Genomic DNA, 13,599 nt, shown 5'->3' on the forward strand with positions numbered 1-13,599 from the left:
TGAGTGGCCTATGCTTCCGGAGAAGGCAGGCCAGGTATCCAGAGGAAGGACGGCGTCTATGAGCTATAGACTGGTCCACTAGGGCCCCCGAAACAAGTTTAGCCCAAGAGCCCAACAAAATATCAAATAGGGCTTCACTGACTCACATTACTCCACCCCCGTTTGGCCGTGATGAAGCACCCTAATTAAGGAGTTGCAGCTCAAGAACCACAGCTACCATCCTTAGCTCAGCGAAAGCACACCTAAACTTAGTAGCGAGGCCAGGAGGAGAAAACAAGGCAGAGGAAGGGGAGGACTCAGGCCACTTGGTTCACCTAGCTCAGATATCCAATTAACCTCAAGAGGAGGCTGAGCAATGTCAGTCATGGGCGGAATCAACCTCATTTATTCTCCAGCTCCACAAATAACCTGTTCTCCTGAAGGAAAACAATAGGGGCCTCCTCTGAAGAAGGAAGAAAATAGCCCAATGTGAACTGCTCTACCGACACTGCCCCAATGTCATCCGGCGTCAATCGGTTCCGTCGACGTCCAAGTCAGCTGATCAGGTGGGAACCATGAATGGCTGTGCACGACATGGATCCGACTATGGATTCAGAGAGCCTCACTGACGCCATGGGAGACCCCGCCGGCATGGATTTAGTCAAAGCTCCTCTGGCCTCCTTGGGGCTGAGATGTGCAATAGAGGGATGAGGTAATACGAAGATGGCATGAAGGGATTAATAATATACCCTCATATGGTCTAGAGTCGCACCTTCTCCCGTTAACACCAAAAGGCGCGGGGTAGACTCTTGCCCCAACTCTTCAACTGGAGAATGGGGAGATGAGTCAGAGACAGTGCGCGTACGCAGCTAAGTCAGGGAATGCCACGACTTCAACCCCGTACGTCGCAACTTAGCTTTCGACATCGAGGTCAAAGGACGCCCGCAGGAAGGACTTCTGGATCGAGAAGGTGACCGTGAACAACATGGAGCCTACAACAACTGGGCCCCCAAGAGCTTCATGTGGCATTCCCGTAACTCCTTCGGCTGAAGTTGGCGACATGAATCGTACTCCTCAGAGTCATCGTGTTTGCCAAGACATGACATACAAATACTTTGAGGGTCTGTGGCCGACACCTGCCGTCCACAGGACCCACAGGGATTGAAGCCTGTGAATATCCAGAAAAAAAGCACACTGTTAATCAACAAAAAATTTCAAGATAGGCCGAAGAACAGCCAGAGGAACTGCTCTCCGAATCCGCATTGGAAGAAAGAAACTGACGTTACAGTGTCAGGTGAGGGCTTATATGGACTCTGTCAATGTCACATCCGGTGGAAAACGAGGCAGAGAGGTAATATTTTCCAAATCCATTCTGGCGCCTGGGGATAAGTCAAAGGTAAGGAATTTGTGGCTAGATGGCTCCATCAGAATTTCTTTTAATATAAATAACAGTATGTGGATACAATGCAGGTTTTTTCTAGGCCTTCCCTTCGAAAAATAGATCTTTATTCACCACACAGCTTTTACAAGAACTTTAAGTATCCTTTCACTGCAACAGCATACAAATATAAATGTTGGACATGTCAGATTTTATTTATCTACACCTTGCTCGCTTTAAGGTACTACTTATAAGTAACATAGCAAATGTCAAAAATTAGGTTGTTAAATATTTCAAAGCCTGCCTACTCAACAGTGCAGGACTGCAATTGGAGTCATGAAAATATCAATCAGGGGCTTATAAAGCGCGCTACTCTCCCGTAAGGGTCTCAAGGCGCTGGGGGGGAGGGGGATCAGTTGAAGAGGATCAGTTGAAGAGGCAGGTCTTGAGGTCCTTCCTGAATGTGTGCAGGGTAGGGTAGGGGAGCATCTGATGTTCACAGGCAGCTCGTTCCAGGTCTTGGCTGCGATGTAGGAGAAAGCTCTCCCGCCTGCTCTGTGTCTGCGGATGCGAGGGACCTCTGCTAGGGCAAGGTTGGCGGTGCGGAGTTTCCTCTTGGAAACTTCTAATATCACTCAAAACTACACTGCAGTCTTATGTTAGTGCTAACTTTTGTGCCACTGTTTCTATTTCCACACCACTTTATGTTGGTCTTACCTTAAAGGTATACAAGTCATTTGGTGGTTAACCAATCTGATCCTATGTTTTAAAGCACATGCATGGTTTCCCTGTACCCACAGTCAAGCTATAGCAGTAGATCTAGACTAATGATAAACAACCTATCGAAAAGATGCTGTTTCTGATACCAGTCATTAAGTAAGTTTAATATATGTGGCTGATACACGGCATAGCACTTTGCAGCTGTAGAACTATGCTGGATTTCCAAGTAGCTGAAAAAAAATTGTTTGCAATGCAGAAAACGTCACTATATTATACCACCAATAGCATGATATATTTTAGTATTACAACTCTTTATAACTGTTTTTTTTGCATGCACATTCATATACATTTATGGTCATACATTGCCTCTACTGTCGCCCGGTATTTGCTTCACAAGAGTGACATACAAGTTCAGAGTCTGATTCCTTCAGTTCTCACAGGCCGAAACAGTCTGTGTTCATATGCAACTGTGCACAAAATATCAACTCCACCACTTCTTTACTCCAAAGAATCCTCTCAATAAAGGTAGCAATAGCCACTCTTTTATGACTCTCCCCCTCTGTTACTTTCCACTTGTGTCCTGAGCTTGCAATCCCATCCCCGCGCCCCAGCTTCAGTCGCAGGGACCAGCAGAGGGTCTAAAGATCCCCTTGATCCCTCAATCTCTCGCATTAGTCACTGGCTCCCTGCGCCTGTAAGCATTTCTATGTTGTTATAAGTGATGTATTCAAAGAGGTGAATAATGCTGAACAAAACCTCGGTCCAGGGCAATTAATAAGTCCCTTTTCTGTAAAGACATATTCCTGCCCTGACATTGGTGGCAATTAAAGGAAAGGTTCCCATATCGTGCCAAAATAACCCGTTCACACTTTGCAATTCTGGCAATTCGAACAACCATTCCCAGAGTTTGTGAAGAGAAAACCTCCTTCAAACTCAGAGAACAGACACTTTTGCCGCTGAAAACGCTGTCGCCAGCAAGTGTTAACTAGGTTTCCTGGGCACTTCACAGTCCCCTATGTGTAGAGGAGGGCCAATTTTATCAAATGTGTTACCTGTATTCCCATCATACCTGTTAGAGTGGACAAGACAGGCATCCAGTAGGAGTCGAGGGCATTGCCATAGTATGTGTGTAAGACCAAACCCCACATCTCCAGCACATACTCTTTAGTAACAGACTTGCCCTATGCAATCTCTGGAGAGTCCAGTACCAGTTGTGTAATATTTGAAAGTAACTGAATTTCAATTTAGACTCCCTTAGTAATTTGTTGTGTGCTCATCAGACCTCTAGAATATATTTGTGATGGATTACTGTCTACTAGAATTCTTGCGACCTCTCCCTTATGGGACTGGAGTACAAGTAGTCCATCAGGAGCCTATAGACGCCAGATACCAACTCCTTAAACCTAGCCCAGGTCTGCAGATATTGGCATATTGGGGAAAGTGGCAAGAGTATGTGACCCTACGCAGGCTGCCAATAGACAGTGCATCAATTGATCAGATTTACAATGCTGGGAGTGATCAATGCCAAATTCTAAGATCTTGGAATGTTTTCAGTGAGTAGCTCAAGAGCAGTTGATCAATGCGGACAATGTCAACTGCCTTCCACGCAGTCCAAGATATGAAGAGTCACCCCCCCCTCCCCACTATGTACCAGGTAGTAGAAGCCTTGCCTGAAGTCGAGTGTGTGTGTATTTTAAACGCATCATATTTTATGTGGAATTGCGGTTTCACTGAATCTAGTGTTAGGGTTCTTTTTTTATTTAAATATTAACTTTTCTACTGTTAAGATTGGTTGAACAAGGGTGGGACTAGGGGACTTACTTGGGCACTGGTCTGTCTTTCTGGTCCGCCACATGTGTTCCAGTTTGAGCGGAGGTTGACAGACGAAGCGTCCTCACTTCCGCTCTTACACTCACCTCGGGCTTTAAAACAGAGAAGGCTGCGTGGGCGCCATAGGCGTGCCAGAGGCAAGCCCGTCTGCGCTCAGACCACGCTCAGCGCCAACCATGCTGCCCGGCAGCAACCGGAGTTAGAGACTCCCTGCAGCTAATCATGAGAAGCACTCATGGCCTGGAGTCAGGAGAGTAAGGTTCAATGTACTGCTGTAAAAGTCCTGTTGGATTTTGAGCACGAATGGTCTTGCAACTGCTGTGACTTGTCAGTTAAACTGCAATGGATGGAAATAACCAAGAAAGCTTTAAAACTAGGCGATACGAAGAGAACCATTAATAACAGTTTGCGCTGTGCGCTTATTAATGCTAGATCACAATAAAAAATGAATTGGAACTTTTTGAATTTATACAGTCACACAAATTAGAGTTCATTTTTATCACAGAGACTTGGGCAGATGATAGCTCTGGACCACATTTAGTGCACGCCATTCCAGATGACTTTGCTCTTCTGAGGCAAGACAGAATCGGGAAAAGGGGCAAGGGACTAGTCCTACTTTAAAAAAAATAAAAAAAAAATAGGCTGAGAACTAGCGCATGTTTATTATATGCTTTGCCTTGCTTGTGTTTTTTATTTTTTGGTTTACATTAAAACTAAACCTTTGTTACTCCTGATGTACGGATATGGCTCTATCATTATTAACCTCCTTTCTCACAGACAGTGTCATTGGATGACTACTGTTCAGACCCTTTCTCTCCAGTGTGGGGTTCCGCAGGGATCATCGTTGAGCCCGACCCTGTTTGAGCTTTACGTGGGTCAGTTGGCGACATTGAAAATAAATGTGGGTTTTTCAGTGATCTGCTATGCTGATGTCACACAGTATTGTCTCTGTTGCTGTCAACCACAAAGTGTCAGGGGCCACCTTTAGAAAATGCATGGGCAAGTGGATGTCATGCAACTTTCTGAAGTTGAATTCAGATAAAACTGAGGTGTTGTTGCTGGGAAATAATACCTCTTTCTGGTCATTATATTGGTAGCAGGAGGAGCTAGACTTTATCCCAAATCCGGTGACTTAGGTGAAAAATCTGGGGGGGGATTTTCGACAACTATCTGTCATTTGACAAACAGGTGAATGCCATTACTTCTAGCGCCTTTTTTACATTAACATTTTTAAGGTTCTACCTTATAATTCCTTAGGAGCTGAAGAAACTGGTGGCAACTACACTCAATCTATCCAAAATGGTTTATTGGTACATCAATATACAGAAACAACTCCTCAGCATATTGGAAATATTGTAGAATTCGGCAACTTGTTTATTGATGGGAATACCTAGACAAAGCTCAGTGGCCGAGGCTCTAGTGGAGCTTCACTGGCTGCCAGTCAATAAGAGGATAGACTTTAAGGATTGTGTAGAGCCTATAAGGCCTTACATGGAGATGGCCTTAAATATTTTAAAATTAAAGTGACTAGATATACCACCGCTAGGACACTTCGATCATCCTGCCTCATATAACAACGTTATTGGCAGAGACAGTTAGAAACATTTTGACTCAGTTGAAGGATTGTAAAAAGATTCATATAGCAGGCATATCCGAGAACATGCCAACATATTTCAGTACCCACTTTTATTAAAAATGAATCACTTACAAAACCTCGGGTATATTGATTCATCATGTCAGCCGCTGCAGCTTTCATCAAACCTTCTTTCACATAACTTGGAGGAGATATATCAGGAAAACCCTGGCCCAGATTCACAACTCTGCTGTCAGCAGCAAGAGAAGTAAATTCAACCCTGGAAGAAAAGGCAAAGTTTAACACTGTATTTTGTGTATCGAGTGAATTCCGCCATTCTAACATTTACAGCACATGAATCCCCAATTTGCAAGTTACAATACATTATTCAAAGGCTCTCAGCCTTTCCTTGACAGAATATTTCCTCAGATAGAAATAAAATGCCAAAGAAGATGGAACATGTAATTTATAGAGAACACATGGCATGTCATATTGCATGCCTGCGTAGTTTGTGCTTTAAATGTCATACCGGAAATCTCAGTCTGAGGTTTCCTTTTAAGTAAAGGTTTCTTTCAAACATTTTTTGAAAAATAATGCATAGTAAATAACTGACCTGGGACGTCAGCTGGTGTATGCTTGATAAACACACTGGACACAAATATGCATAGCTTTCAATAAACACCCCATAGACCCCCTCACTGCCTTGATCCAGGTCATGCAACATAGTTATACCCCGACACTCTAAAAATTATATTCCTTCTAATGTGGAACCTTAATACGTTGACTTCACAAAAATATATCACCAATATGTCACAGGCAAACAGAGATGAGTTTGTACAAAATACTTTCTTTTCTTTAATTTATGCAGATATCTTGAAACATAACAATTTCAGTCAAGATTGTAAAAACCCCTGTTTCAAAAAACATACAAATGGGGAGATGTTATACAAAGAATTCAATGCTACACAGTCTTGATCAAGATGCGCGAGAACAGCCAACACGTGTTTCGTCACATCCAGTGACTTCCCCAAGGCTTTCTAGAAAAGATTTAGTACTCGTGATAGTGGCCAACCCTGCTTGTTCATGGACTTTGCAGGACGCGACTATAATGTGAAACCCAACAGTGTTTTTCGTATATTTCCCAAAGAGACTTCGACCTGTTTCACAAGCTGTAGATCAACCTAATTAGTTGCCTCAAATACTTATATTGTAGATCCTAAATGTATCTGATAGCAGGATGCAACGTATATAACAGTTGTCCAGAGCGTGTTGATAATTGGAAGCCCAAAGACAAATTCCAAAGTATGTTTGTCCCTATGTGCTTGTCGTAGTTCCTATGTTCAGTACTAAAAGGTACGTGTATCCTCCGAATTTTGTTTGTGAAACCGCATCAGTATTCAGAATTCCGATCGGGCTATAATAGGCCCCTCATAGTTGCTTGAGCGATTGGACAGCGTGGGCTTCCAAATTCGTATTCAGCAAAGAAAAGCATTCCAGGTCATATCTACCTGCCTAAAGCAGAGGTTTAATATTGCTTCATGGTATACGTTCGATCTCTCGTATACAACAAGCTGTATGGAGGTATCACAGTTAAGTTTCTCTGTTCCCCACTCACTGAAGGGCGAGTAACCAATGGGTCACTAGTCACTGTGAAGAAATCATGGGTGCAGTGGAAGGTGTGTTAAACTTGTTACTCAGCTATGAGACCCCCTCGCCCCCATCTTTGAACGCCAATCACTTATTGTGAAAGACTGGGCGTAACTCTATTCAAGCAACTGTCGGACTTCTAGCAGAATGTGAATACACAACATCACAGAGGAACAATGAAGAAGGTATGGACTTGTAAAATATGTCAAGATATAAATGTATATCAATCCTTTTACCACATTCAACTACATACCATTGCATTAAAAAGTCCACGGCTTCAAAGCTCTCTCTGCTCAACCACAACTCCAAAAGCCTATGCCTTCCTCAAACAGATGCATACCCTTAATTAACTTCATTCTTATCACATCTACACGAACCCTCAACCTACCCTTATCAGATACCTAATGATTCCCAAAACATCACACACATTATCCCTAATTGTACCCTTAACTCTAATTTTGTCAAAAGCTAAACCTTAGCAAGTGATTTCGGATTATTTTGTTTCAAAGTACATATTTTACAATATTAAAATGTACCATTTTGTTTAGTTTGTACTTTTATAGTAGTCTACAATCCGTTTATTCAAATAATGTCAAAGTTGTAGTCCAGATGGTATGGTTTAAGTAACAGTATAATTTGAAATAAGGAGTTTCGGTTTTAACACATATGGCATGGGGAAAGGCTACTGCAACATCACTCTCCAGCAAAAAACTTTGCCAAAAGTTCCCAATATTCTGATAACTCATCAAGACAATTTCCTCATTCGACAGCCAGATTTACTACATTCTATTTTTCCAAGCTGGAGTGTAGTACCATCAGAATGAGTTTTGAAAATGGTTGTGTGGTTTTTGGCAACCAGCACCTAACTATCCTCTCCCAGTTGCATACCGAGCAACTTGGACAAAGTCTATCGGTATCACCAGAGAACAGTTGGCCTCTGAAATGCTAGGATCTTATTAATGACTGAGATAAAATTGTGCCTTGCCCACCCCTGCCTTAGTACCTGAAGTGGTAAACAAGTGAGTGTTGCATAAAGCCACAGGTTTGAATCTACATACCAGGGCCTCCGTTTTAGAAAAATGGATTCATTCAAGCAAGAGTCTAATTCTTCACACCTTTTTCGAAAAAGTTATTGATCCTAAAGCATGCCTTTTCAGTGAAGTCCCAAATATCCCCTATCATATGCCTGGTATAAAATCAGGATTAATAAAAGTTGGGGAAAGGTAGTGATTTTTTTTTTTTTTTTTACTTATTAATCTTGTCCTATACTTCAAGCACAGCTCTTCTCACTGGTGAAAGAACCAGAACCCAGCCTCTTTTTCTTACGTTTCCAGCAAACGTTGTAGAGAGCGAGCACTTTTTTGTGGAAGCACATAACTTCGGTCCAATCAAAACATGTAATCCTGCAAACATTTGGGTGGAGCCAAACCTTTCCCGCAGATGCTCACATAATTGTCTGATAACAGCTGCGCTGTCAGGCCAGACCATAAAAATATTTCACTGAAAAAGTTTTGGTTGTATTTTTCAAGTGTTTGATAAGATGTTCCAAGTAGCAGGGAGCTTCGATCCGGCTGGGAAGAGAAAAGTAATAGGATTCTACCAGCTGGGTGACAAAATGTTCTTTCGAGTGGTAATTATCTCCCAGCTATGAAGACCAGCACTTGGCATTCACCTTTCAGCGGATACGAGGGATCCCTTTTACTTCCCGTGTAAAATGAAGTATGCTGATAAGGACCATTTATGATTGAAAACGAACAGCAGATCTTGCCTTCAAAAAGGTCACACACTTTTATCCTCGCAGACCGTGGTAACGCGAGACCTTCCCTCTTGTCAAATATTTTACGTACTTACGAACAGAGTTTTTAGTGGGTGGCGACCTCAACCAAGGTCGTAGCTAATACATGATTAGCTCGACATATAGTTAGGGCCAGGCAGGGGCATTAACAAAAGAGGGGCATAGGTGGCTAAGGGACTATGGGCTTTTAGATATCTGGAGGACACTTCATTCCTATACACGACTAGTCTTACTTTTCCCCACGCACACAAGACTTACACCCGACTGGATCACTTCCTGGGAACGAAAGACTCAAACCTGTCTCCGCAGCAGAGGTTTTCCCGGCAGCACTCTAAGACCATGCAGCAGTGACGCTGGAGATGAGGTCTCCCCCCCATGACCCGCCTGGCCCGGACTTGGCGATTGAGTGACAACCTATTACAATGCCCTGAGGTTGTACAGCCAATTCACGGACTATCTTGCTGTTGACGACACCCTTGACATTTTCCATTGCGGCACTATGGGAGGCCCTTAAAGCCATCATTCACGGGGAATTTCTCGCTATTTGGGCTGCGTACAATAAAATGACGCAGAGAAAAGAGGGACCAGCCTTCTAGACAGGCAGAGAGCTGGAAGGTATACATCAGTGTACAGGTGCCCCGAGAAGATGGCATCAATTAACAGCTGCTCCCACCCAATTTGCCAGCATTGATCTCAGAGCGGATATGCAGCGCTGCGTCACACTTTTAATAGGGGGCGATAAGGGATGGCGATCTATTGGCAAACAAGCTGCTCGTTCAGCAACAGAAAATGGGTGTACACTCCCTATATGATGACACAGGGACTCAAGTCTTGGATGACATAACCGTCGTGGACACCTTTAGGGATTACTATGCAGAGCTGTACTCTGGCCAACACTTGGACCCTGCCAACAGTGGACTCCCACGCGTAATTCCTATCTCTACACCAGACGGACTCCCTGGATGCAGAGATCTGGGTGGAGGAGGTCATTTTGGTGATCTCCCGTCAAAAGACCCAGAAGTCCGCAGGCACACACCGATTCCTGTCCATATTCTATAAAACATTTTGCCACATCCTAGACCCACTGCTGACACAACTGTTCAACTCTTTCAGCTCCAGGGGCTATTCCCCATCGATGCGGACAGCCTTGCTGACGGTAATCCCCAAGCCTAGCAAAGATAAGCACCAATGCAGCTCATACTGCCCAACATTTCTATTGAATGTAGACCTCAAACTGTTCACCAGCATCTTGACGTCTCGTCTGGGTTCGCATATGGCGTCTTTCATAGACCCAGATCAGGCGGATTTTATTCCTCAGACTAGTGACAATACTAAATGTGTGTTGCATTTCATAGAAAAGGCCTCGCGAATGCAGGGAGAGCAAATACTTCTAGCAATCGACGCTGAGAAAGCCTATGATAGGGTTCACTGGCACTTCTTAGAACAGGTCCTGACCCATTTTGGGATAGCCTGGAGATTTCGATCTTGGGTATTGAATTGCTATCGCTCTCCCACAGCATCAGTCAGAGTAAACAGATGCGTCTCTACCCCTTTCTCCATTGGTAGAGGTACCAGACAGGGTTCCTACCTGTCACCTCTGCTGTTCGCCCTCTTTATGGAGCCCTTTAGCTTAAAAGGTCAGAGTTAACCCTGAGATCAGGACCACGATCGGGGGGAAAACAACATAAAATTACCCTCTATGCTGACGATGTGTTGGCGACATTAGACAATCCAGTATTGACCCTTCTGGCATTTATGATGGAGCTGGAGGCATTCAGACTTGCTTTGGAATTTCAAATTCATATCACCAAATCTCAGGCCCTAAATCTCTCCATGCCGCCTGCTTTGGAAACACAACTCGCTGAACAATACCAAATTATATGGGCGACGTCAGCAGTCCCATACCTGGGCATCCAACTAGCCACTACCGTACAAGCAACCTCTTTGCTCAACGAGCAATCCCTATACAGACATATCAAGTCCGACCTGGCCCGCTTGAAACAGCACACAATCACCTGGTTGGGAAGACTTGCGGCGATTGAGATGACAATTGTGCCCAAAATTCTGTACCTCTTCCAAACGCTGCCCCGGATACCCCCAAAAGAGATAATTTCTAAACTGCAATCTGACTTTGCACCAATTTGTCTGGGCTGGGAAGCGCCCACAAATAAGGAGAGAAATCGGCTATCTTCGGCTAGGTGATAAGGGCTCTGGATACCGAACCTCCAAATAAACTTTCAGGCAACCCAAATATGATACTTGGTAGAATGGAACAAAGAGGATTCAGCACAGCACAGACACTTTCAGGATTAGGCTGTGGCGGGTACTTCCTTGTGGAAGATTCTCTTCCTGGAAAAGCTGCATAGACCCCAGAATCTTTACCTCTCCCCATTTATGAAAGTCACAATGGAGGTCTGGGACCGGTATGGCACTCTATATGGGTTTTCCTCCATTCCTTCGCCGCCGATACCCCTGCTTCATAATCCAGATTTCCTGCCAGGGAACAGTCCTGGGGCATTCCATAGATGGAGACTGATTCCCTGCCGCTCAGCGGGACATATGATGGATGTGGAGGGGGGCGATCCCCTTCACACAGGTGCGAGCAGACTACGCCACCCCAGAGACGGAACAGTTGCATTATTGGCTTTTTCACCTTGATAAGGAGGCGGTGCCTTACCCCTTATGAACAATGGCTGGTCTCCAAGACCTCTGACAGACGGTTAATATCTGATCTCTACACCTTCCTAACCCAACACTCTAAACATATCTACAAACCGAATCAGGTGTGCTGGGAAAAGGAACGAGGGAGACAGCTGAGCAGTAAGCAGTGGGGGAATATACATTGCAGAGCGCGTCACATTGCCCGCAACACTGCCCTCAACAAAACATTTACTAAGGTGGCCACATATTGGTACCTAAACCCCAGAAGGCTTACATAGGATTGACCTGAATAAAAGCGCAACGTGTTGGAAGGGGTATGGAGAGGGAGGGGCCCTGGTGCACCTCCTGTGATATTGCCCACATTTCCAGACATACTGGGACAAAAGCTAGATGATATTGATAAGCACTTAGACACACATATTCCCAGATTTCCTTCATACACACTTCTGGGTCTGCCAAACCCGGTGACTTTCCTCTTGAAGTCCAGGCAAGGGCGGCAGATTGGTCTGGCTCTGGGCACGGTGATCCAGAATATAGTGTTACACTGGGGAAAGACACATTAACCACACATTTTGGGTTGGCTTCGCCACCTCTGGCTTATACTCGGTATGCGAAAGATCACTTTGTCTATTACCAATCAAGGGGAATCCTTTGGAAAGCTATGGCGCGCCTACTTATCGCTCCTTTCACAAGACTTCCAAGAATTATCCTGTCCAAAGTACCTTCGTATCCTACGGCTGTCCGAATTGGCCCCCACAACTGGAACTGTGTCCACCTCATCAACTGAGAACTGATCTCACTGCTGAAGCAATTAGCAGTATCATCCTGAACGTTTTGGGAGACGGAGGGAGAGGGGAGGGTGAAAAACCTTTTTGTTTTATTTGTTGATTACTTAAACCCAGAATTGTGGCTTCTCACCCTGGCGATGCATATTAGGTCATTTACAGTGAACTTCTTGTAACACTGAATAAAGAGATTTCAACAATAAATTCAACCGGATCGAATTGGACGTAACTTATGTATTTTGTAATTTGATTTAGCGCCTTATGTCAATTTTTGTCCATGTGCTCCTCTTCATAGTACCTTTCCCATTCTTGTCTTACCAAGAGTAGATCTATCCTCGGATAGTATCTTAGAAAAACTTGTGATTGAAACCTTTGATAGTAATGAATATAACTGTTGTGAGCGGGTGTGAAGGAGTGGGGCCCCTGGAAGGAATATGAGAAATTTCTTAGTGCCTTGGATATCCTACTGTACTACAGGAACAACCCCTGTCCCATCTCAAAGGACATCCAGGCTTTCAAAGGGAGAAATCTTACATTCAAAAACATTTTTACGGGTTTGGGCATCCTCACTCTATGCACTTGACATGACTATGTGTTTGGCCACTGGTCTACATTTTGACATCTCCCACAGCGAATCTTGTTGCACTAAGAGAGTCCTTGCTCAATGCATATGCTCATACATTGCTAATGTAGAGTCCTTGTTGCTGGTTTCAATTTAGTACACCCTTTTTCAAGGAGGAAATCAGCACAAAGCAGGCCTAGAGTAAAGCTCATTTATCTTTTGGAAATCCACCAGCCACATAGTTCCAATATTTCAAAATGGGTTGTAAGTTGATATACAGACGAAAAACATGAAAGATATGAATATTGCTTCTCAGAAATTGGGAAACAAAGTCTTTGTTTTCCTTCTTCTTCATTAGTGCCATTATATGGGGTCATAGGGATGCTTAAACGTGCTTCCAGATTATTATTTCAAGATGCCAAACATACCGTGGGGCCTATATTAATGACAATAGAGTTTTAAAAATTGAAAAACAATGCGTTTGTCCTCGCTTACCATATATTACTATCAATGCCTTCAATTCGTTTCGCATTTTTGTGCTTTTGGGACATGATCTGAAAAATAAATGAATATGGTCAAAATCCGCAAAGTGATCAAATGCATTAAACACTGGACCCCTACTAGAAAACCTAACATATTCTGCTTTTCTTGACATTCTATTCTCACCTC

The 13,599-nt window shown here is 43.7% G+C and overlaps 1 protein-coding gene across 11 annotated transcripts in view; it reads right to left on the minus strand.

Moving 5' to 3' along the window:
* KYAT3 (kynurenine aminotransferase 3) overlaps nt 1-13,599 on the minus strand; it is a 492,939-nt gene that overhangs the window by 293,650 nt on the left and 185,690 nt on the right. For all 11 annotated transcript variants that reach the window (XM_085602145.1, XM_085602141.1, XM_085602139.1 and 8 more), the window contains 2 exons: nt 13,426-13,484; nt 5,616-5,760 (listed from right to left, as the gene is read on the minus strand). In XM_085602145.1, the coding sequence (XP_085458271.1) occupies nt 5,616-5,760; nt 13,426-13,481 (201 nt within the window). In that variant the 5' untranslated portion in view covers nt 13,482-13,484. The remainder of the gene's footprint in view (nt 1-5,615; nt 5,761-13,425; nt 13,485-13,599) is intronic.

Source organism: Triturus cristatus, chromosome 4_2 (genome assembly GCF_964204655.1).
Source record: "Triturus cristatus chromosome 4_2, aTriCri1.1, whole genome shotgun sequence".
Lineage (NCBI taxonomy): Eukaryota > Metazoa > Chordata > Amphibia > Caudata > Salamandridae > Triturus > Triturus cristatus.